This window comes from Symphalangus syndactylus, chromosome 2 (genome assembly GCF_028878055.3).
Source record: "Symphalangus syndactylus isolate Jambi chromosome 2, NHGRI_mSymSyn1-v2.1_pri, whole genome shotgun sequence".
NCBI lineage: Eukaryota > Metazoa > Chordata > Mammalia > Primates > Hylobatidae > Symphalangus > Symphalangus syndactylus.
In genome coordinates this window covers 110,152,714-110,178,834 of record NC_072424.2, presented here as the reverse complement: position 1 = coordinate 110,178,834, position 26,121 = coordinate 110,152,714, and the positions used below count along the sequence as shown (strand labels likewise).

The 26,121-nt window shown below is 36.3% G+C and overlaps 1 protein-coding gene across 1 annotated transcript in view; it reads left to right on the top strand.

Moving 5' to 3' along the window:
• MOXD1 (monooxygenase DBH like 1) overlaps positions 1-26,121 on the top strand; it is a 107,084-nt gene that overhangs the window by 18,568 nt on the left and 62,395 nt on the right. The window contains exons 2-4 of the mRNA XM_055264324.2: positions 9,431-9,577; positions 11,216-11,383; positions 11,522-11,605. Of these exons, the coding sequence (XP_055120299.2) occupies positions 9,431-9,577; positions 11,216-11,383; positions 11,522-11,605 (399 nt within the window). The remainder of the gene's footprint in view (positions 1-9,430; positions 9,578-11,215; positions 11,384-11,521; positions 11,606-26,121) is intronic.

The window sequence follows — 26,121 nt, the reverse complement described above, 5'->3', positions numbered from 1 at the left end:
TGACAGCAAGTACTCAGGCTATCATGCTAAATAACAGATGTCAACTTACTATCAGCTTCTAATGGCAATTTATGTTATTGTTGCTACATAGCATTTTGAAACCTCAAGTATATATTTCATACATTTTTCAAAGCACGAAGTGTTCAAAAGAAAAAATATCTTGTGACAATATGTTTCAGGAGTAATAGTCTATGGTACAACTGAAAATTAGCTTTATTATTGGAATCGAATTATTAACTCATATTTTCAGGTGTAACAAGTAATTTTTTATCTAAAAATGTATAAACAAGCTAAATACATAATCAGTATAATCCACAAAAACAAAAAAAATACCTCAGTGATGATTCATATTGAAACTGATCTAAATCAGTGTTTGAATTAGAATATGACTGAGATCCACAGAAAGTCATTTATATAGAATAACATTACCCCGTTTATTTCACTTTGCAGATCATTAATACTGTATAAATGTGAGAATGACTTCTGTATGTCAGCTTTTATATTTACATTTTAAAAAACATCTACTATTTTTCTTAAATTCTTACAAAATTTATACAGAATCATGATTCTCTGAATCCTCTCCATCCTTCTTACCCACATAAAGTCTAATTTTAATGATTCTTAATTGGAGTGACTTTTATCAATATTGTATATTTATGATATGTGTATATTATATGTTAAATACATATATTATACAATTACATTTTTATAATGACTGTGATACCAGGCCATGACAACGAGAGTGCACAGTGATCAATATTTCTATTTTTATTTTTTAAATCCTGGAATATAAAGCACCATAGGAAGATAGCTGAGGAATGGCCTTTACCATGAGTGCATAATAGAGCTGCATTTGATTCTATTCGCTAAATAAAATGAGGAGTGGGTGAGGATGTCATTTGGTTCTAATTCTAAAGGTGAAATCAAATGTAGTGAAAATGACGTAGGAAGTTTTCTTAAGTATCTCTTAAGTACTATACAGTATGGTTTTGTGAATATCAACTTCTAAGTGACTTTACCTGTATTTGAACTCTTAATTGGTCAATGTTTTGCTGTATCTGTTTCATTCTCTAGTATTTTTCCTAGAGGATGATAGTAACACAATAACCTATCCATTGATTATCCACTTGAATAACATTTATCCCTTTGTCAGACTGTCAGGAGACTTAAATTCATTTAACACTTTTTTCAGGTTTAACCAATCTGAATCTCAAGACTGATGGTTTTATTGCTGACTATTCTTTCAGTGGCTTGCTTTTTTTTTCCTCCTTCTATTTCCCTCTTTTCTTTTCTGCTTTTCATCCTCCAGGCAAGAATAGTTGAATGGTATGAAGTTTAGGATCCCAATTTTTTTTTGCCTTTTTCTCTTCTTTTACTTCATTTAATTGTGCTTTTAAGATTGGCCAATGTGCCACTTCTGTTGTATAATATTGACAGTATTAAGGCTGTGTTTGATTACAGTCCATGTATTTTCTTAATACAGACAGGAAAAATAAGGTACTACTGGGGAATACTTTGGTCCCATTAAGTTAAACTATTTCTATACCACAAAGCTGTGAATATCAGATGATAGGTTCTTGTGTTTTATCTTTTATTTTCAAAATTATCTCCTTATTTAGATTTAACAGAAAGAAAAGCAGGATGCTCCTTTTCAAAGTATATGCATGTATTTCACGAGCATCTTCAATATGCCAGTCACTTTGTTAGGTACTGAGGATATAAATTAACATCAGAAAACCTTCTGAAACATGACTTCTCCCTCTTAGATCTATTTTTTTTTTCTTATTTATTTAAAATAGGTAGGGGATTATCTCCTTATGTAAAAGGATTTAAAATAGTTGTTGCATGTATAAACTCTTTTTTTCTGAATACTAATGACAGTCTCCTAAGATTCATGTGCATGTAGGGGCTAAAAGGTCACAACAACATTCCCAGATTTCAGTGCCAGATGTGTCTGTATGGTAGATCATGCAGACCCAAAGTCATTCTAGCATCTGGTTAAACACATTCCATATCCGGTCTTAACCATGTGTAAATATAATTAAGAGCAAATGGGAAAATAATTGTCTTCCCCCCTTGTTTTGTTCCATTGACAATGTAAATAAGTATTCTAAAGGCACAAATTTATAACTGAAATACTAAGATTAACTTTTGAATTCTAGGCAATTATCACATGGTTGAAAAGATAAGGCAATGCCTAAAATAGATTGCATGCTACATGGGAATGTAAATAGGGGAATAGGAATTCAGAGAGGGAATGATCACTTCTGGTTGGAATGATCAAAGAAAACTTCATAGGGGAAATAGAATCATGAGCCTTAGCGGGAAAAAGAGATTCAGTAGGTGGAGTTAGTGGAGAAGATATCTTAGTTGAGTGAAGAGAGTAGGGGGGATAGGGAAGAAGAATGTGAACAAAAGCAAAGAGCTGGGAAAAGGCAGAGTAATTGAAGGGAGCAATTAGTACAGGTCCCGTGGTGAGATTGATAACAGGTAACCTGGAAAGCCAGGTTAGCCTCAATGTGAGGAAACCTGGACCCTGAATTATAGACTTTGTACTACATACTGTTGAATAAAATGCAATGACACACTGAGAGTGATTTTTCAAGGAAGACTACGACAGAGTATGTAAACGTAGAGTGTGGGAAATAGGAATAGTCAAAATGAAATAGAACTAAAAGGTAGGTTCATTTTCAAAGGAAGACTTGATAGAAGCAGGGGCTATGTGTGGAGATGTGAGTCACATGAAAGAAGTTAAAGAAAACTGCAGGCCGGGCATGGTGGCTTACACCTGTGATCCCAAACTTTGGGAGGCTGAGGCAGGCAGATCACTTGAGCTCAAGAGTTTGAGACCAGCCTGGGCAACATGGTGAAAACTCATCTCTACAAGAAATAAAATTGAACCCAGGAGGATGAGGCTGCAGTGAGCTGTGATTCCACCACTGTACTCTAGCCTGGATGACAAAGTGAGACCCTGTCTCAAAAAAGAAAAGAAAAATAAAGACTACAGTTTTGAATTTAGATAGCTAGGAGAATGGTAGTATAATTAAAGAAATTCAGGAACACAAGTAAAATATGAATACAATTTTGGATCCATTGCATTTGAAATGACACTAAGACTTCCAAGGGAAAAAGACTTTTGAATATGTGATACTGAATAAAGGTGATAATTTGTAACTATTGGAGTGGATGAGATTCCCAAATGGTGAAATATGAAGACAGAAATATAATTTTTTTTTTTTTGAGACGGAGTCTTGCGCTGTTGCCCAGGCTGGAGTGCAGTGGCACAATCTCGGCTCACTGCAAGCTCCGCCTCCTGGGTTCACGCCATTCTCCTGCCTCAGCCTCTCCGAGTAGCTGGGACTACAGGCGCCCACCACCACGCCTGGCTAATTTTTTGTATTTTTTAGTAGAGACGGGGTTTCACCGTGGTCTCGATCTCCTGACCTCGTGATCCGCCCGCCTTGGCCTCCCAAAGTGCTGGGATTACAAGCGTGAGCCACCACGCCCGGCCGATAGAAATATAATTTTAAGGACAGAACTTTGAAGTCCTTAGTTAGAGAATGGGAGGTGAAAGTAGAGCCAGGGAATAACAGAAATAAACTGTTCAAGGTAGACAATCACCTGTAGGGCTTTCCACGTGGAGAATGTGCCTTGCTTTGTTTCCCAGACTTGTTCCTAAACTTAGGGGGAAGAATTCAGTCTTTTATCATTAAGTATGTTAGCTGTAGGTTTTTTATAGGTGCCCTTTAAAGGGTTGAAGAAGTGCCCTTCTATTGCTAGTTTACTGAGAGATTCTGCAGTGAATGAATGTTATAAACTGTTTTTTTCTGCATTTATTGGGTTCATCATATGGTTTTTCTTTTTTAGACTTTTGATGTGCTAGGTCGTACTGATTGATTTTCTAATGTTAAGACAACTCTGCACGATCATGCTATATTATTCTATTTTATGTTGCTGGCTTCTATTTGCTAAGAAATATTTCTATTTCTATTTTTAAGGAAATACACATCTAGGTTCATGAGTGATAATGGTGTGTAGTTTTTTTGGTAGTGTCTTTAATTTTGGTAACAAAGTAATGCTGGTATAAAAAAAGGAATTAGGAACCCGGGAGGCAGAGGTTGTGGTAAACTGAGATCGTGCCAAGCTGAGATCATGCCATTGCACTCCAGCCTGGGCAACAAGAATGAAACTCTGTCTCAAAAAAAAAAAAAAAGAGTTAGGAAGTGTTCTGTCCTCTTTCATTTTCTAGAAGAATTTGTGAACAGTTGGTATTACCTCTTCCTTAAATATTAGGTAAAATTCCAAGTGAAAGCATCTTGGCCTAGAATTTTCTTAGAAAGGTTTTTACCCATGAGTAGATTATAGAGCTATTCAGAGTACCTCTGTTCTTCTGAATGACTTTGGCTGGTTTTTGTCTTGTAAGGACTTTGTTTCTCATCTAAAGTATCCAATTATTTGGCTTCAAGATAAGCATAATATTATTAACCATTTAGTGTCTGTAGGATCTATTGTGATGTTTCTCCATTTCATTTACATCTATTTTCTATTTATTCCATCTTCTCTTTTTATTTTTTTCTCTTTTTCTGCTTTCTTTTACAATCAGTATTTTTATTTTGATTCCATAAAGTAGATATTTTTTAGGATAGAAAGAATGAAAATGGGAGCTCTCATGTATCATAACTGAAATTCTCTCAATAAACTGAGATGTGTGATCATAAGCTGAGGATGGGGAAATGTCAGAATCTTGCCAAGAGAAGGTTTAGAATGTTTGTTTTGGGAGGTGTCTTCAGAAAATAGCAAGAGATTAACATGGATTTCCAGCCATTAGTGAGGGCCCAGCTGAAGTAAACATGTTAAATAATAATATTATTTGGATAGCTAAGGTGTATTATAATCAAATCTGAAGATCTGCCTCCAAAATAGGACCTCAAAGTCGGAAAATATGAAAAAAATTTTTTTTTTTTTTTTGAGATGGAGTTTCGCTCTTGTGACCCAGGCTGGAGTGCAATGGCACAAACTTGGCTCACTGCAACCTCCGCCTCCCAGGTTCAAGCAATTCTTCTGCCTCAGCTCAGCCTCCCATGTAGTTGGGATTACAGACACCTGCCACCATGCCCGGCTAGTTTTTGTATTTTTAGTAGAGACGGGGTTTCACCATGTTGGCCAGGCTGGTCTCAAACCCCTAACCTCAGGTGATCCACCCCCCTTGGCCCCCTAAATTGCTGGGATTACAGGCATGAGCCACCGCGCCCAGGCTGTGAAAAAAATTATAGTGGAATTACCATGGTGGTTAGGTTAGTTCATATTTAAATTTTATTTAAAATGAGATCCAACCATATTTTCCTTCAGTAAGGTTGAAGATATGAGCTTCTTTTAGACAACAGCATTTTTCTGGGAGTTCAGAACTTTGAAATAATTGGCAGCTGTCTTTTCTAAATATTAAGCACTCGCTTGATTACATAGGGCAGATGGCGCAAAGGGTCATCAACGTAAGTTGAGTGAAGTTTCTCTCATTTTCTAATAACTAAGTTACCTGAAAAGCCAGAAAAAGGTGGAATAGCTGGAAGGAGTTGGTATTGTTGAGTGGAAATAGAATGAGTGGAAAATTGGCAAACCAGCTGGATACTTCCATATTTTGTGGAAATAATGGTTTTGGAAACATATTTGCAAGACTCGGATAATTATTCTACTCTTTGAACTGATTACAGTTTGTATTGTATTGCAAAAACTGCTTGGATCATGTAATGAAATATGAGTTCAGTGAAAAGGCACAGTTAACTGATCTAAATTTCTCATTGTCTACAGACATTGTTATTTCATTTACATATTGAAAATCTATATGATGAAAAATGGGAAAATCACAGACTCACAGGAGTATTTCATTTAAATTACTTTCACAATTGCAACCCAGTTCTCAAAATAAGAATTTTGACAAGCCTCAACTTTGGCAGAAGAAAAGTAACATTTTATGTGAAAAACTGACATAGCTAATTTCTGGAGACAGAAAAATAAACAAAAATAAACGTACCCATCCTATCCCAGTGAGAGGTGACAGCATGCTGGCAGTCCTCACAGCCCTCGCTTGCTCTCGCTGCCTCCTCTGCCTGGGCTCCCACTTTGGTGGCATTTGAGGAGCCCTTCAGCCCACCGCTGCACTGTGAGAGCCCCTTTCTGGGCTGGCCAAGGCGGGAGCCGGCTCCCTCAGCTTGGAGGGAGAGGCGCCAGCGGGAACCGGGGCTGTGCACGGTGCTTGCGGGACGCTGGAGTTCCAGGTGGGCGTGGGCTTGGCGGGCCCCCCCACTTGGAGCAGCCGGCCTGCCCTGCCAGCCCTGGGCAGTGAGGGGCTTAGCACCCAGGCCAGCGGCTGTGGAGGGTGTACTGGGTCCCCCAGCAGTGCCGACCCAGTGGCTCTGTGCTCGATTTCTCACCGGACCTTAGCTGCCTTCCCACGGGGCAGGGCTCAGGACCTGCAGCCCACCATGCCTGAGCCTCCCACCCCCTCCATGGGCTCCTGTGCGGCCCGAGCCTCCCCAACGAGCGCCACCCCCTGCTCCACGGCGCCCAGTCCCATTGACCACCTGAGGACTGAGGAGTGCGAGCGCACGCGCGGGACTGGCAGGCAGCTCCACCTGCAGCCCCTGTGCAGGATCCACTGGGTGAAGCCAGCTGGGCTCCTGAGTCTGGTGGAGATGTGGAGAACCTTTATGTCTAGCTCAAGGATTGTAAATACACCAATCGGCACTCTGTATCTAGCTCAAGGTTTGCAAACACGCCAATCAGCATCCTGTGTCTAGCTCAGGGTTTGTGAGTGCACCAATCGACACTCTGTATCTAGCTGCTCTGGTGGGGCCTTAGAGAACCTTTGTGTCCATACTCTGTATCTAACTGATCTGATGGGGACGTGCAGAACCTTTATGTCTAGCTCAGGGATTGTAAACACACCAATCAGCGCCCTGTCAAAACAGACCACTCGGCTCTACCAATCAGCAGGACGTGGGTGGGTCCAGATAAGAGAATAAAAGCAGGCTGCCCGAGCCAGCAGTGGCAACCCGCTCGGGTCCTCTTCCACACTGTGGAAGCTTTGTTCTTTCACTCTTTGCAATAAATCTTGCTACTTCTCATCACTCTTTGGGTCCACACTGCTTTTATGAGCTGTAACACTCACCGCGAAGGTCTGCAGCTTCACTCCTGAAGCCAGCGAGACCACGAGCGCACCAGGAGGAACAAACAACTCCAGACGTGTCGCCTTAAGAGCTGTAACACTCATTGCGAAGGTCTGCAGCTTCACTCCTGAGCCAGCAAGACCACGAACCCACCAGAAGGAAGAAACTCCGAACACATCTGAACATCAGAAGGAACAAACTCCGGACACGCCACCTCTAGAACTGTAACACTCACTGCGAGGGTCCGCGGCTTCATTCTTGAAGTCAGTGAGACCAAGAACCCACCAATTCCGGACACACCAGCAGTGGCCACTACGCTGTAGAAGAGTGAAAAAGGATCCAGACTCTGGGGCCAGAGTGCCAAGGTTTGAATCCTGCCTTTCCGTTTACTAGCTGTAAATCCTGGGCAAGTCGCTTAGCCTCTTTGTTCTTTGATGTCTTCATCTGTAAAGCAGAAAAATAGTTTTATCACGATAGATTTGATTTGAAGATTAGTTTAGTTAATACATGTAACAGGTGTAAACAGGGCCTGGTGCCTATAAGAAGCTGTAGTTATTGTTATCATTGTCAAGAAAGGTGAGTTAGACTCTGCATTGCCAAAAATTTGGGGTTTTAACATACTAAAGAAAATCTAGATGTGGTACCCTGGATGGGAAACATACGCACACTTGTAATTACCATACAAAAGTGCTAGGAATAAAAATGCCAAATGCCATCTATTTGAGTATGACTTTTATAGACAATGGGAGGTTTTATCTTGTATATTGCATTTTCTCAGTCAAACATAGCTATAAATTCTTCAAATACAATTTTACTGTTAGTAAAAGTAATTATAATTATGTTTCAGCATGTATATTCTAAATCAACTGTACAACTTCTCAAAATATCATCAGGTACTGAAAAACCACAAAGGCGGTAATTAAGGCAAATTTTGTGTCTTTTATAAGTGACAAAAATTAATACTGTGATTTTGATGACTCAACAGAGTAGGCGAATGGTAAAAGGCATAAGAAGATATTTTGGGGATAAAACCAAACTATGGTGCAAAAGAGAAAATAATGTATCGAATGGGCGCTAACCATGTAGGCAGTTATGCCCCCGCCCATACTATCTCACTTGTTTATTTTTCAAAATCTATAAAATAGGTATATATTATCCCCATTTTAGTAATGTTAAAACTTAAGCTTTCAGAGTTTTACTTCAACAATTCTTCAAGGCTGTTTAGGAGTACAACTGGGAATCACATCCTAGTCATTTTCTTCCAAAGCCAATGTTCTCTCCACCGCACTGGTCTGCCTCCCAAAAGTGATAGGTACACTGGCTGGGCACGGTGGCTCACACCTGTAATCCCAGCACTTTGGGAGGCCGAGATGGGCGGATCATGAGGTCAGGAGATCGAGACCATCCTGGCTAACATGGTGAAACCCCATCTCTACTAAAAATGCAAAAAAATTAGCCGGGCATGGTGGCGGGCGCCTGTGGTCCCAGGTACTCGGGAGGCTGAGGCAGGAGAATGGCGTGAACCCTGGGAGGTGGAGCTTGTAGTGAGCAGAGGTCGTGCCACTGCACTCCAGCCTGGGTGACAGAGCCAGACTCCGTCTCAAAAAGAAGTGATAGGTACACCTTTGAACAAGTTTAGTACAAAAATTATGGCTAATCCCCAAAAACAAAACTTCCCTAGTTTTTCAATATCGTGTAATTCAACTAGTTTTGTTTCTTTGCATATTTCCCATTGCATTTTATTTTAATAAGGATATGCCATTGAAAGTCATATTGAAACAACCTATAATCCGCACTTGCCCACGGATCTCTTTGCTCTTATGAATGGTGAAGTGGGGCTCCACCAGGAGTTGTAATAGAAAGAGTGATGACCTTAGGGCTGATTCTGGCTTTGCTGCTAACTAGTTATTAAACTTTTTTTGTATAAATGCAAACTTTGCGGTAAGACATTTCATAGTGCTATAGTCCCTCTTTTAATTTTTCCAAGGAAGGAAAGGCACACAATGGTATCAAATGTTTATTCATTCCATCTCTTGATGCTCTATGATATTATCAATCTACACTATGCTTTCCTGAAAGGTCAGAAGTTCAAAGATAGACTAGTTTCCCAGGGACCTGATTCCCCAGTTGGAATACTCCAGCCCCGTGGAAATTCCCGGGATTTATAAAATAACTCTGGATATCAAGACTTTGTTTTTAAAGGTCCTATAAATTCTTTTCTCTTTGTATTTAGGTATCCTGATTTTTCTTTTCCATATTTTCCACAGGATTATTTTACAAATGCAAATAGAGAGTTGAAAAAAGATGCTCAGCAAGATTACCATCTAGAATATGCCATGGAAAATAGCACACACACAATAATTGAATTTACCAGAGAGCTGCATACATGTGACATAAATGACAAGAGTATAACGGTAAGGCATCTATGAGTGAATGCATGCATGAATAAATTGTATATTTACACTTGTGAAGCACTTTAAAGAATAAGAGAAACAAGTCATATAGTCTTTTTTCTAATATTTTTGAAATCTTTTTTTATTTTTATTTTTTAGTTTTTTTTAGCTCTTTCTTTTTTACTTTTTTAGAAGCCAAAAATGTATAAGACTGTAAATTTCAATAAAATCCATTTTTGTGTGAGTTTAACATTTTGAAGATCCCTTTAAAATTTGTATGATTTAGCCATAAATACATCTTACTATCCATAAAGTTTGAAAATACACAACAGATAACTGTTTGAAGAAATGTATTACACAAGAAAGAATTATGAATCTGAATATTAGGATATAATTCATCTGATTTGTAATGGACTCACCTTTGTAAATTCCTAAAATCAAGATGAATAGGTGGCTGATTATAATTGCCTATTGGCATATTAAATGAGATTTCTTATTTTCAGACTTCATGCAAAAATTAATATCTTTATGTGCATTCAAATTAAATATTTAGAAGATATGTAATACTTCAGAAATTTCCATGAATTGTTTGGATTAATTTTATTTTGTGTAGACCAATACGATTACCTTTTTATTTTGTAAATCAAAGCTTCAAAAATGGGAATGTAAAAAATATGAAGCAGTTCTGATTAACATTCAGCATAAAGAGTAAACGAGGCAGAAAAAATGCATGCAAAGAGAGGGATTACTTTTAATGCAATATACAGTGCAATTATACTTTAATTGGAATAATAATTATAGTCATTTGACTTATTAAGAAAGAATATAGCAAAGAGAACATTTAAAATAAATAGCTTTTGCTTTATTATTTATTTTCAAAGTTCTTATTACAAAGATCTGGCAAAAACACCTTTATCTGTGGGAGGATTGAACAATTTCTTTACACCCCAGCAAACCCTCCCCAACCCATAGCCCTTTGGGCAATCTCTCTTGGTTGCTCAATGGAAACCAATTTCATCTGACAGTACTTTCCGTAGTTGCGGTAAACCAGTCCCTAGGAAATTCCCAGGATTCATAAAATGACTGTAGATTAACTGTAGTATAATTAAAAAACTCAGAATCAGAAATCCTTCTATATTTATACTTTCTGTAAATTTATATGTGTGACTAGGCTAGTGCCTAGGAAAACATCTACTGTAAAAGGAAAAGTCTTAGGTAATTTTAATTTTCATTGTATTAATTTGTTTTTCCCTAAAATCTTCCATGGCATTTAAGTTTCCAAAGTCTCTGCTGCTGAACAAGAATATTTGTTTAGAAGCTACCAGTTGCAAGTTTAAAGTTTTGGCGTGACAATGATTTATTGGTGTCATATATTTAAAAGTGTAATTACTGAGTCAGTTGTCCTTCAGTATGTTTTGGAACACATAATCTTGCATGCTGAGAGATGATTCCTTCCAAAAAGTAACTCATATATTTGGATCTTTAATGACTTAATCAAATTTGTGCAATTAATATTAGAGACCATGTTGAGAACTCCAAATGTCATTGTTGTCTTTTCTTCACTTCTATATCTTGTTTACAACAGAGTTCTTTAAACTCAACTCAGTGGTAAGGAAAGTGCTCTCATGAGACCTAATCATGCCCATGTCTGATCCCCAGGATAGCACTGTGAGAGTGATCTGGGCCTACCACCATGAAGATGCAGGAGAAGCTGGTCCCAAGTACCATGACTCCAATAGGGGCACCAAGAGTTTGCGGTTATTGAATCCTGAGAAAACTAGTGTGCTGTCTACAGCCTTACCATACTTTGATCTGGTAAATCAGGACGTAAGTGTTTTCAGGTTTTATGATTGTAGGGATGGGCTTATTGAAAGTGTATACGAGCATTTTTGCTTACATTATTTTATTCAGGAGCATGTTAAGAGAGGGTGACTTTGTGTCTTCCTCCCCTTTTTATTAAGACAGGTCCCCATCCCAAACAAAGATACAACATATTGGTGCCAAATGTTTAAGATTCCTGTGTTCCAAGAAAAGCATCATGTAATAAAGGTATGTAACTCATTCATAGGCTAAAATTAATTTGCATGAATGGAAGAAGAAATTGATGTTGTTAATATAATGAAAACAGTAAAAAATATAGAAATGTTTTTCAATTATTTGAAAGTTTTTTAGAGAAAAAAGAACTGGCTTAGCTGACCTGCATACTTTTTCAAGAGTCTGAAAGCTTGGATTATATCTAATATTTTGGTTATCTCCTAATTTTGCACATCAAAGGTACACGTTTTGGTATGCACATGAACACCGCTAATTATTATTTTAGGCAACATTTCTACAATTGGAATTACTGGAATTGCAATTTAAAATAGTATGTTTACATATTGATAAATTATACCCATAAAGGTTACATTCCTCACCAATAATGTTTGAGAACATCTGCTTCATTGAAAACAGTGGATACTGTCATAAAAAAAGTTATAATATTTTTTTGAAAATAGAAAAAAGAAAATTAGTGAATTTCTACACAAATAAAAAAATACAGAATTGGGTGGTAAATAAACCCAATTTGCCTGTGCCATACAATTATTTTCCACCCTTCTGGAACGGGCCTACCAGAACTTTTGCATCTACTTAGTGAATGAACAAATATTTTTAAAAAGTTACAAGTCCTTGACTCTGTGCTAGTAATTGTTAATTCCACAGAGGCCAAAGGTATGATCCATACTCTCAAAGAACTTACAGTGAGATTGGGGAGACATGGCCAAGACACAAGAAAGAATAAGATAGAATTAAATAGTGCATACAGAATACAGTAAACATTCAGAAGGCCAGACGTTGCTGCCTTTCTGTCAGTCCCCAGACCATGTAATGAAGCGATGTGGATAAGGAATGAATTGCCAGACTCTGGAATCTAGAGGGAAATACATGGGTTAGAGAATCGTAAGTCCACCCTTTAATTAAAGTATGTGCTCTCAGGTAAGTCACTCTGGGGTAATGATGTAGCCTTAGGTTTTTTCATCTGTAAAAGGTGGACAGTCATAACACTTTTCCTATCAACCTCAAGACATTTTAGCAGAGATAGAAACACTGAGCACATTCTATAAGTTTATTCGTGGCTAAAATTTGTTAATTTTTAATATATTTCCCTAGTTTTCTTTTGTTTACAAATATTTTTGTTTACAGTTCTGCCTTTGGTTTACAAAATGATTCATAACTACATACAGAGGCAAAGGGAGTGGCTTTAGGGAATGTTATTGAGTTAATATGTAGTCCTAAATATTTATAGGTTATTTTTGCAAACAGGAGACTTACCAACAGTGTGACTGCAGGTGAATCATTTACCTCTGTGCAATAAGTTATTTTCTACTTTGTGTATGGAAAAGGGGAATGCAGATTCTAATTTTGTATAATTAATACCATGCCCAAGTCCTTCCCTTGTACCAATGAAAAGTCTTCCTCAGGAAAGAGAATATTTCATTTATATGTACTGTATGTCATTTGCAGTAAATTTAATTGGAACCAGGCTTAAGAGACAAATGTAAAACTGTAGATTCAGAAATAAAAACAAATGTTTCAAACAATTGGTCCTTTATCCACTTTTTGGCAAACATTAATTGTAAATTTCTTAACCACTTACTGTTAATGCATTTTTATTCTTCCCATTGTTAATGCTAATAATTGAATTGAATGAAATAAAATAATTATGTATGTTTCAGGGAGCTCAGTGTATGTTTCAACCCTCTATGTAGGATATTTGCTTGGTACCTCATCTTTCTTCGCTAACTTGCCTATGTGAAGCATATTAAATGATACTCAGATAAACTTTCCTATAAGAAGCATATCAAGTAATTCTCAGATACATGAACTTAGAATTAAGTACTTTTGGGAATACATAGCTGTCTTCACTAGACATTTGCATCAACATGAAAGGCATTGGAGCATTTTTTGCAATGTTGGGAGGTCTTCTAGACAACAAAAGTTCTTTGCCTTGAGCAAAACGGATTTGAGGGAAGGACAGTAGGTCATAAGGGAGTGCTCATACAAACTTTTGTTGTTACAGGGGACAGAGGTTTGGTGGCTAGAATTTAAAATCCTATTATTATGTGAGAATACCACTTATAGGATGGATTCCTTATCTTGCTAAACCTTAAAATATTTTAAAGTTTATTAAGTATTATGAAACATTTTCCTTGAAAATTAACTAAAATAGGATATTATTCAAAAAAGAAAGAAAACTCTACTGAAAAATAAATTCAAAATATTTAGTAATATGTAAGTGATTTTAAGGTAGCCTTTCAAAACCAGTTTTCATTTGCAACTTATTCAAGGTTTCAACAAAATTTTAATGATGTAGAATTCATAAATCTAGGATTTGCCTTAAGTTGTCTGATTTCCATGCTGTTTTTTCTAGTAGAGATGATTTCTAATAATTTAAGAAAAGTATATATTCTTTCCATAAAATCAAAGACTCCTATGTTTTGAAAAGCCATCAGTTAAGAGCTTCTCCTTATTCTTTATTTTATGTTCCATAAATCACTGTATCAAAAAGCCTCAGTCCTTTTCTGCTACAAACAAAAAGTACTTTCACAGAAATGAGAAGATTCATTTTATATCATATTGTGTGGTGTGTCATTTGCAGTGAGTTTTAAGAATATCGATTACAGTTGAATTGTGAGAAATCAGTTTCATTTTCTGGTGTCTAATTCACACAAAGAATTCATTTGTATTTGCAGTTTAAATGTTGATAGTGCCTAATTCGTTTGTATTTGCAGTTTAAATGTTGATAGTGCCTAGACCCACTTATCTGTGGTTCCATGGGTTAAGTTGCCCATGGTCAACTGTGATCTGAAAATATTAATTGGAAGATTCCAGAAATAAACAATTCATAAATTTTAAGTTGCATGCCATTTTGAGTAGCTTGATGAAATCTTGCACTGTCCTGCTTCATTCCAGCTGGGACGTGAATCATTCCTTTGTCTAGCGTATTCACACTGGAAACGCTGCCCATCTTTATTAGTAGCCATCTCAGTTATTAGTAACTTAGTTATTAGTAACTTAGTAACTCAGTTATTATTAACTTAGTAGCCATCTCAGTTATTAGACTTACTGTTGCAGTTATCAGATTATCATGGTATCAGAGTTCTTGTGTTGAAGTCACCCTTATTTTCTTTAACAATGGACCCCAAAGCACAAGAGTAGTGATGCTAGCTAGCAATTCAGATATGCCCAAGAGAAGCCATCAAGTGCTTCTGTAAGTGAAAAGGAGAAAGCTCTCAACTTAATAAAAAAAGATAAGATTGTTAAGACCTATGCTAAGAATAAATCTTCTCTCTGTGAAATTGTGAAGAAGGAAAAAGAAATTCATGCCAATTTTGCTGTCTCACTTCAGACTGCAAAAGTTATGGCCACAGTGCATGATAAGTGCTTAGTTGAAATGGAAAAGGCATTAAATTTGTGGGTAGAAAACATGAACAGAAACGTGTTTCGATTGACAGCAACGTGCTGCGCTAGAAAGCATTGAGCCTATACAAAGACTTCAACAAGGGATTGCCTGAAATGAGTAACACCAAGCCATTTACTGCAGGTGAGGAATAGTTGCAGAGATTCAGGAATATAGATTCTGGTCAGTAGTAGCCTAATACTATGTCACAATGCCTACGTTATTCATTACACTCCATCTCATTATGTAGGGATTGTATCATCTCGCATCACAGGAAGGGTGAGTACAGTATGATAAGATATTTTGAGAGAGAGACAGACCACATTCACATAACTTTAATTACAGCATATTGTTATAATTGTTCTGCTTTATTATTAGTTATTGTTGTTAAGGTCTTACAAGAAAGTATTTGGAAATCTCCTAATTTATAAATTAAGCTTTAATGCTTGTATAGGAAGAAGCATAGTATGTATAGAGTTTGTAGTTTCTGCCATCCACTGGGGGTTTTGCAATGTTTTCCCCTCAGATGAGGGAAGACTACTGCACACATTTTATACTTATAGTAACTATAAGACTAAGCAAAGAAAATATATCAGTAGTTTGATAAGAATGACTAAATTTAAAAATATTTATTATATTTAAAATTTAAATTTTAACCATGTAAAAATTATTTGCTTCTAAAATTATAAAATAAGGTAAATAATCTCTAAAATGACTAAAATATAAAATAAACATAAATGATTTTCTCTCTAGAAAAGATAGGATTATAATACAATTATTGGCTGTTGCAACTCATTTGTGATCTCAATTTATTGATTTGTATTTTGATTCTTAAAAAATGTTTAAAATTGTGGCTTGAAAATGTGGGTATTATCAGATGACAGCATATCACATTGCAGGTGAATATGGAAATTGTAGAAAAGAATATTCTTGGTAATTTATATTTAAACTGTACTTCTCATGTGAGATCATCTCTGTGTCAGGTACTCGAGACCACTCTGCAGCCCACCTCTCCATATTTCAGCATGACTATTTTTAAGCTTTATTTTAGATGTGACTTTATCGTAAATTTAAAATTTTTTAAAGAAGGTTGATTCCACCACTCTCTTTAGTCAACAGTAATGGCATTGTCATGACTGTTAGTCATGGTTGGATATACTTTGCTAGAAATGGGGGTTATTGAATTGGCTTAACACACTGCTTTTTTTGAGGGGCTTTTATTGTCTGGGAATTCTCATAGATGAACTACACTCCTAATATATCTGTTTAAATGCGATGTGTCTCATTCCATTTAATAGAAAACTTGCTGATGGCCTATTATGGCAAAGGGGAGAAAAAAGAAAAACAGCCAGCCAAAATCATCATCCCTTAGCCCTCTCTCCTTAAAGGACTAGCTCCCTAATAGAGAGGCAGTACATCTCATACTACAGTAGGTGGGTTCTGTGACTGGATGGATAGTTCAGGTTTGAATTCCTTCTTTCCATTTATTAGTCATGTAACTTAGAGAAAAGTTATGAGCCACACATAGTTCAGTATTTTCATTTAAATGGAAATGGTGCCTTCTAATGGAATTGCTTACAGGAGTTGTTGTTTTTTTAAGCACTTAGCACAGTATCTGACACTTAGAAAACTATTAATAAACTCAACTATTATGATCAGGCAACTATTTATTTCCAGTGTTGCTCCCTGAATGATTTTTCATTGAAAACTACCGTTCAGTGAGAAGGCCCGGAAAAGGATGCAGTATCAAGCTTAAAGGTTGACCATTGCTGAGTTTTAAGAGAGGATTATACTTACTAGTTGTGTGACCTCAGGCAAATTAATTTACCTCTCTGTGCCTCAGTTTCTTCTTCTGGAAATTGACGATAATAATCGTTCTTACCTAACAAGATTGCTATGAGTATTAAGTGAATCAGATGAGTTTAATATTTGTAAAGTATTTATAACAGTGCTGGAAACATAATTTCTGTTAAACAAAGTACGTAAATTCAATAAAATTTTGTAGATCACTAGCAACACGCAATTGCTAATCTGTTGATCATCTTGTTAGGTTTCTGGATTACAGAGGGATCCCAAACAAGTCAACCCTTTCTAGGCAGTCAGAGTTCCAAAGAAAACCTAGCTTGTCCATCACTTCATTTAAGGGGGTCACCTTGAACATTTTCTGCTTTGCAGAAATGTGAAGTTGAGGTAGAACGCTATCATCATCCTCTTCATCATCAATTGCTACAGGAAGAGAAATGCTATGTTTTATTACTTGATACTGAACAGAACATCTTTTTTTTCCCCATGAAATATCCATTCTTCTGTTCTCTTCTATTGGTAGCACTCATAAATCTCAATGATTTCATTTAGGGAGTGTTTTCTAGAACATGAAAATTTAAGAATAATTGACATTGAATAGCCGTGGAATGTCCTTGAAGCCAGATTACTGTAGAGCCATGACATAGCCACTCGAAAATTGATTTTCCTAGAGTAGGCACCTAACATGAACATTAGGCTTAATACAACATGTCAAATGGACATTGCTACCCGTTTTTCTACTGTGTTCACTTAAAAAGACACAGTCAAATGGAAAACCTTATCATTAACACATTTCTGAAATGTTAAGTGTGATAGAGGGTTTCTATTTTCTGAGAATGTGTAAGTCTTTGGGGTTAAATTTAGTAAACTGTGGGAATTTGAGCATTCTCAATGTCAAACTACATGCTTTTATGGCTGTCAGAATTAGCTCTTCTCTGACAGTATATCTCTTTCCTTCTTTCCTGAAATAATATTTCAAGCCATATTTTAATTGATGCCGTTTTTTCCCCCTGATGGAAACAGCATTTGGGATTGTTGTCAGCCTGCATTTGCACAGACTGCCCCGTCTAGTTCTCATTGTTTTTTCATGTGTTCACCTTCTGTTTCACTTTTTCATATAGGAGACTAGGTGTTTGCTGTTAACTACTGACTTAATGATTATTTGTGTTTTTAACCCATATCCATTCCAGCTCTAGAATTTTTTCTTCTTACTTATTGATGTTTCCCTTTTATCCTTTCTTATTTAACTCTATTTATTTTATAAAGGCAAATCTTTGGATTTTTAGCTAGATTCATGTTGAAATAAATTAACTTTCATAATCTATCTTACATGAAAATACTTTCCATTTCTTTTAAATATTTTGCAACACTCTATTTGGTTATTAAATTATTAACACCAATGGATTACCCCTACACCTCTGGATTTTGTCATCAATTGATAAAATAGATGATTCTTGATCTTCTAGGGAAAAAGTTATGCCATAAAAATCAAAAGAATCTTTTCCTTTAATAATTTGTGGTACAATGTTTATGGATGCCAAAAATTATTCCTCATTTCTAAGTGTATCCTAAGTTTTGTCTATTTTTTATCTACTAGACAAGAGATGAAAATACTGGGGCATTTACTGTGGCTGAAACTAACTTTGTACAGAAAAAAAATTGGTAGGAACACTTCCCCTACAAGTAACGATTTGACTCAAATTAGTGCATTTGAAAGACTGCTGACTTAGATTGTTCAGTGTTGTAAAGTTCATTCAAGATCCTCTTGAGTTACATCTACTTCATGGAAACACTGGAGATCGTCTAGCTACATGGGTGTTCTTATTAGTCATTTGAGAGTACAAGGTAATTAAATTTGCTTTGAAAGCATGTCTTTTCATGGAAGTGATTTATTGCTAACTCTGTTACTAATTAGCTTTCTGACCCTAGAGAAAGTACTTAACCTTGCCTAGTCCTCAAATTCCTTGTCTGTAAGATAAAGGGATTGGACCAGATGACCTCAATAGGCTCTTTCTACTTCTAAATATCTGTGATTTGATGAAAACAAAAAGAAAAGTCTGCGCTGGGGTTTGGCTGCTGCCCTGTGGTCTCAGTTCCTGCCATGCATGCTTTTCAGTCGCAGGGCATGCTGAGGTGAAAATACTGAGTACGCCGAAGTTAAAAGACCCCTTTCTTTAGCACATCGAGCATGGACTTGGAGGATAAGTTTTGAGGCGTCTTAGTCCTTTCTAGAGCATGACAAAGTGCCCCAGAATCCCCAGGAGAATCCAGAATGTCTAGAGACATGTGTGGCTGCTTGGTCTGTTGACAGAAATACTTGATTTTTAAAAAAGATGCCCATAGACTTTCTTATTTCTGGGCTATACAACACTCACTTTTTGATCTTTAAATTCTCACGCACTTAACTAAACTTGCTACTGATATTATTTAATGGCTATTAAGTTTTGGGAACAGCTGGTTCTAAACACAGAAGGGCTGCAAATGTAAAGTATTCACAACAAATCAAATTCTGAAACCACAAATCTTTATAATATCCGTATTATCTAGTGGTTGTACCATGGCCTACAGGGTCAGAGCAACTGATTTGAATCTTGGCTCCTCAGCCTGCTAGTGTGGAATCCAGGGCAAGCAATTTAACTTTCTTGAGCCTTAGGTTCCATCTGTACGTAGGACTGATAACCGTATTTGACTCGTATGTTAGCTGTCATCAAATGAGAGCAGTATCTGTAGAGTGCTTATATGTTTGGCAGTGTATTAGATAGCTCAATAAGTACTGGCTATATTCCCAATTTGCTTTAGTTTTCAGATACCTCTTAAGTCACAGAGATAATGTCATTTTAAAATAAAGATAAAAATTAGGAGTGCCAGGGTGAGCAAGACTTTACTGAGGTAAGTTGGTGCAGTGTACAAGAATTGGCTCTGGAGGTAGTTAGCAGTTGTGTTCAAACTCTCTTTCTCATTCACTGGATAACCTTGGGAAGACTAAATGCTCATAGCTTGCATCTTGACTTGCAAAGTAAGGAAAATAATTTTCAGCAAAGATGAAATGAAAACAAGTGAAAACACCTGTTGCATAATAGGCTCGTCATTGCTTGTTTTCTTCCCTTGAAGGGGATTGTAGAGATGAATGACTAAAACTTCATCTAGTGTTTTCTCATTCTTGGAGTCAGGGCTGCACTGAAACAATGGTAGGCAGTAAGTCTCTATTTTATTTTGAAGAAAAGATTCCCTGGGAATTAGATTTCATAGCTTGCTTCCATTACTCTAACCCAAATGAAATTTAAGCTAATTTCCTCCTGTTCTTGTCTAAGTAAGGATAAAAACCAACTGGTGACTATCCTCTGGGAGATAATCTTTGACATTCTTAAGTCACCCAATAGTCTTCCATTCTATGGCCTTAAAATAATGCCATTTTCAACTGATATGAAACAATTTTTTTTTATTTTTTAGTTTTTCTTCTAACACCCAAGTCTACTCCAACCTTGTATACCTTTTTCAGGTAGTACAAAAGTTTAGATGAGAAAATTGAAAAGCACTAGCACTTTTCTTGGTATTATTCATTATAAAAATTAGTAAATAATTTAATTAATAGCACTTTATTGAAAGGATACTAAGATATTTATGTTGAATTCTAGATGTTGATAGCACAATGGGATTAAGAGGTATGGTAACATTAAATTATAATGACTTTTACTTACATACAAGGAAGTATGTAGGTAAAATACTTTCTTGTTTTTTTGATACTTTAAATACATTATCTTACTACGTTTTCACAGCCTCCGACAAAGTAAGTTGAATAACCATCACTTTCCATATGAACACACTGAGACACAGCAAGCTTATGTAGCTTGCTCAACATTACACAAATTAGGTGAAGTAGAGCCAAGACTCGAATGCAGATCTTCTGAGCAATACTAATAGGGCTTTTGCCATACAATTTTGCTAGCCTTCTACTTCTAAATATCTATCCAGGCCTTATTATTTTTTTCAAGATGCATATGTTACAATGAAAAATAATTTGTGTGGAAGATGTCTGATAGCTTATATCCAGCCATGAGTTCTTTAAGTAAACTTGTCAGAACCTGAGCTACTTTTTATTTTTTGACAGCTTTATTGATGTATAACAGATATACAAAGAACTGCACAGTTACAGTGTGTACCATTTGATGAGCTTGGAAATATGCAAACACTTATAGTGACATCACCACCCAAGGTAATAGACATATTCATCACCTCCCTTGTTTCCTTGAGTCTCTTTGTTTTTTTTTTTTAATTGTGGTAAGAACATTTGACATGAGATCTACACTCAACAAATTTGGAAGTGCACAATACTATATTCTGCTGGACTACTTTTGAGTCCTACAGAATTAATGCATAGACACAGGACACAGGACTGTGTGAATAGACCCCACCAGAATCCTCCAGAGACATCAGTCCAGAGATCCTGGAAAGTGACTTAGATCTAGTCACATATGAGTACACAGAGGCTGGGTGATTTCACCCTTGGGGATTACAAATGCTCATTAACGATGGATGACACATACGAAATTTCATTTGTGATTTAGGAAGTCATTTAAGTAAGATTAGAGTTAAGATGATTAGGCTAAAGATTATGGTTGCAAAAAGGCTTCATGTTAAATCTTGGAGATGATATTAAGGAGAAAGGAATTGGAAATAATTTCAGTGGAAAGAAGTTAGTGAGCCTGCTAATCTTATTGGACACGTCTTGTAGCATAAAGATTGCTGGAAGCAAGCCAAAAGCTTTCTGTTTAAGCTGAGCTAAGATCTTCTTTGGAGTTAAGTGAAAATAATGGTAATGGACTGTTTGATTCCCCTTTGCTATAACGATCTGTAAAAAGCTACTCGTGAGAAGAAATACTAACATTTTTCACTTGGCGGTTAAATTTATGACAAAATGCCTAAAGTGCTCTAAAACACGAAGAGATATATGTTGTTGGGGAAAAAACTAGAAGTGTTGGTGTCTCAGAAAAGACCTAAGAACCAGACTGATAGTCTGGGTTCTAATCTTACTTTAACCTTTGGTCAGCTGAAAATTAATGTGACTGCACCACAATGCCTCTCAAGAGACCAAATTCATGTTAATAACACAACTCAAAGACTATAAATCTGTATAACTGAGAAGTTGTTCTAAGTGATCTTTAACCCTTAAAATTCTATGACTTCTTTCATTGTATTATTGGAATTGACAAAGTTGGAAATTTATAGAAGAAGTGTATAAATATATATGAATAAAATTATAATAAAAGATTTTCTTAAAATTGTGAAAGGAATTCAGATAATTTTTGTGTGTTGCCATAGGATATCACAGGTCAATTTTATTTATATGTTTTCTATTTTCAATGTAAACAATTGTATACTTATCAAAACAGGAAGATGTCTATTGCCCTATGATACAACAGTGAAATTTTTAATAGTTTTTATAAATGGAGCTTTTAGTGATTAGCAGGAAAAATTATATGTGGAAACTCACTTTTGATAAGTGAGATATTTTGTATTCAAGTTTATAAAACTCATAAATCAGAGGATACTTTTTCCCACCTTTACTGAGTTATCAATACCTTCTTTAAGGTATCAAGACTTTCTTTGGGTCATTTAATATGAATGTATTTGTGCATCAAAAATTCAGATTATATATAAGAGCTTAATAGTATATCTATTTTATGAAGAAAAATACTACACTAACATCAAAAATGTTATGGTTGAGGTTTGCTTCATTGAGCTATTATTGTATTTTTCTTGATTCATAACGTAGGGTGCATATTAGGATCAGAATCTTTAGGGAGGGAGTCCAGGCTTTTGTGATGGTAGTAGTTGTTGCTGTTTTTTGGGAAAAGTTCCCCAAGTAACTCTGATATAAACCCTCTGTTTGAAAATAACTGTTTTATATATATTAAAATTTCCCAGGAGATTGCATTTGTCAAGTTACATTTTATAGCACCTAGTAAAATGCCCTTCATATTAAGTAGCACTAATACATCTTATTATAGTAATAAACTATTTTATTCAACAAATATTGTAAAGAGTGAACACATATTGAATGTCTATCGATATATACTATGTTAGTTGCATGCACATGAAGAAGAGTTAAGCAGTTTATGGTTTTGAGATAGTTTATTCCTTGATGCATTGCTTGCTGTTTTTTTGGTGAAAATGGAGAGGCAAAAACACCAGCTGCTTCCTGGAACCACAGCTGAGTTTTATGATAAAATTTGAAGTAATTCAGATAGAAGGGATAATTTCTTCTATGAAAGAAAAAAGATTTATGTTCTAGTGAAATATATACATGGAGATTAATGCTACACATTCATGTTTATAATGTAATGGGTCCATTTTAGGAACCATACACTGAAAACCACCTCACTGACTTTAAAATGCATCCCATTGCCAATAAAGAGAGATCTTTGCACCACTGAAATCTCACTGAATTGCTCTGTGTGGAATTTTAAAAATTAGTGAAGGCAAGACCATGTAAATAACTGTTAATAATGCTCCCATAGCCTCTTGGTCTTTAGCTTGTCCTGAGGAAATGAAAATATAGGAGAGACACTTTGGTTTATGGTATGTTTCAGAAATCAGATGTGTACTCGATATGCCCACTATATATCTTAATCAGCTGGAAACATTCCTTCACACTACACCTGTAAATCGTGAAAAAGAATCAGAGTATCTAGTGAGTGTCTGCTTTGGACAGCGTTCAGTGCTGTCTTGTATATAGAGCAATATAACACGTAGTTTTTCAGCCCAAAGACCTCACAGTCTGGATGAGAAGAAGAGATGTACACATAAATAACAGAGAGCCCCCAAAGCTGCCGAATGAACATTCATGTCAAGCTATGTGATAGTGGCAGTAAAGGAGAAGAAGAAAGGAGAAAGCAGTGATTGTTTGGGCACAGTCCCATGCCATATGGAAAGAATAATTTGGGGAAAGCACAGAGTAGATGAATTTTAGGTAGGTGGTAGTAGTGGTAGAGGATGACTGCAGAGGCATAAACAGAGGCAACCTCTGTTGATGTGCTTAAGCATCAAGATAAAATTAGATGATAAGAACCAACATTTATTGAGAGAACTGTCCAATTTGGGGATTGTCAGTCCTCATAAACAACCTATGATGTAGGCAGTATTACTATCTTCATTTTACAGATGAGGAAACTGAAGCCCAGAAAAGTTAAGTAATTTGCCCATTGCCAGTAGTTTTCCTATGAGTATTCCTTTCCCTGGGGAAGATGATCTATTTAAAAAGTAAACAGACATAAACACTTTTGCTGGTTTAGCCGCCAAACATGACTGTTAGGTCTACAGAAAACAGCATTTGTTGACTAAAAAAGAAGACTCTGACTTCAACATTAACATTCTGAAGTATTACACATTGGTCTCTGAGGGAGCTCCACTTGGTCCCACATGTGGCAAAGAATACTTGATACAACCAACATCTGCCCATACTAAAGCCAGCTAACAGCTGCTGGCTAAACTTTAAACCCATAGTCTAATACATCAAATTAGAATGCAGAATCCCTGCAGTTACTTGTTGTCAGGATAAATGGATTTTTTGATCAGAGAATAAATTAACCATAGCAAAGTCCCCAGTGTGTAATATTGCAGGGGGGACTGAAGTCCGAGGCCTTTAATACCTAAATGGGGTCACTAATTTTATCTTGAGTATTACTCTTGTGTGGCTTTAACAAATTTTATTTATTGTTAAAACTCTAGCAATTTGTATCATATGCTCTGAAATAGAAATAAAACCAGCCTCTTAATTGCACACATATGCATGTAAGCATTTAGTTCTTTAAAGTGAAGCTAGGCAGATGCAGTGGCTCTCACTTATCATCCCAGTATCTTGGGAGTGGAATTCGAGCCCACCCTGGGCTATAGAGGGAGTTCTTGTTGCTACAGAAAAATTTAAAAAATTTAGCTGGTACCAGCTAGCTGGGAGGCCGAAATGAGAGGATCACTTGAGCCCAGGAGTTTGGGGCTTCAGTGAGCCATTTTCTCACCACTGCACTCCAGTCTGGGAGACAGAGCAAGATCCTGTCTTAGAAAAAAAAAAAAAAAAGGAAGCCGCAGGCAGTTCCAAAGAGGACGATGGCCTCTGTTTATGCCTCTGCAGTCATCCTCTACCACTACTACCACCTACCTAAAATTCATCTACTCTGTGCTTTCCCCAAATTATTCTTTCCATATGGCATGGGACTGTGCCCAAACAATCACTGCTTTCTCCTTTCTTCTTCTCCTTTACTGCCACTATCACATAGCTTGACACGAATGTTCATTTGGCAGCTTTGGGGACTGTCTGTTATTTATGTGTACATCTCTTCATTTCAGTTCTTGTGGAAATGACAAGGTCTTCCCTAGAGCCAGTGACTTGACAGTGGAGTCTGTTGGAGCCATGTCCATTTCCATCGCTAATGTCAGCTGTGTTTTCTTAATAATTTAAATGTATGTGATATATGTGGGTTTTTTTATAGAAAAGGTTTGTCTCATTTTGCTTTCTATTTTACTGAAACATGGGCTTAAAAAAAGTTCTCAAGGAATTATTTATTTATTGCCCAAGCTTTGAAAAAATACTGCTTTAAGATCATCCTCCAAAGATGTATGTTTGTTTCTCTTAGCCATTGAAATCTTCCATAGTCTTTATACAATTACCTTTATTAATAAAATTGGGTACTTTCTCCATAATAGCTGATTTTAGCCTCATACCTTCAATGTAAAATTGGGCCTTTAGGATGGAAACTAAACACAGGGTTTTTGAATATGCCCCTTGACTTTTCCCTTAACTTTTATGATTTTGGTGTTAGTATATACCCATATATAACATAAAAATAACAATTCATATCTTCTCAAGATTACTTTGAAAATGCTTTTAAAATATTGAATTTTAGAAGACAAGTATTTATGGATTGCTCATCATGTGCCAAACACTGTGCTTTACTTACTACCTATGCCATTTTCTAGATGAGAAAACAGGCTCAGAAAAATGCAATGTCGTCTCTAATGTCACGGAGCCAGATGTGGTAAACATGGGGTGGGCACCTAGCCTTGTTTAATTCTAATGCCCGAGATCTGAATTTCTGTGTTGAACTCTTTTCAGTGCAAATGTGCTACACACATAGGTGTTATTAGTACGTGTATTATGAACACCATTTATTTAGTCTAGTAGGGGGAGCTTTAACACTTTATTTAACCTATATGAACCTAAGTTTGAAGGGCCCTTCCTGTCTTTCTGGTCACATAGACCTGATTTCAAATCCGGGCTCTACCATTTACCACTTATATGACCTTGAGTAACTTACAGAACTTTTCTGAA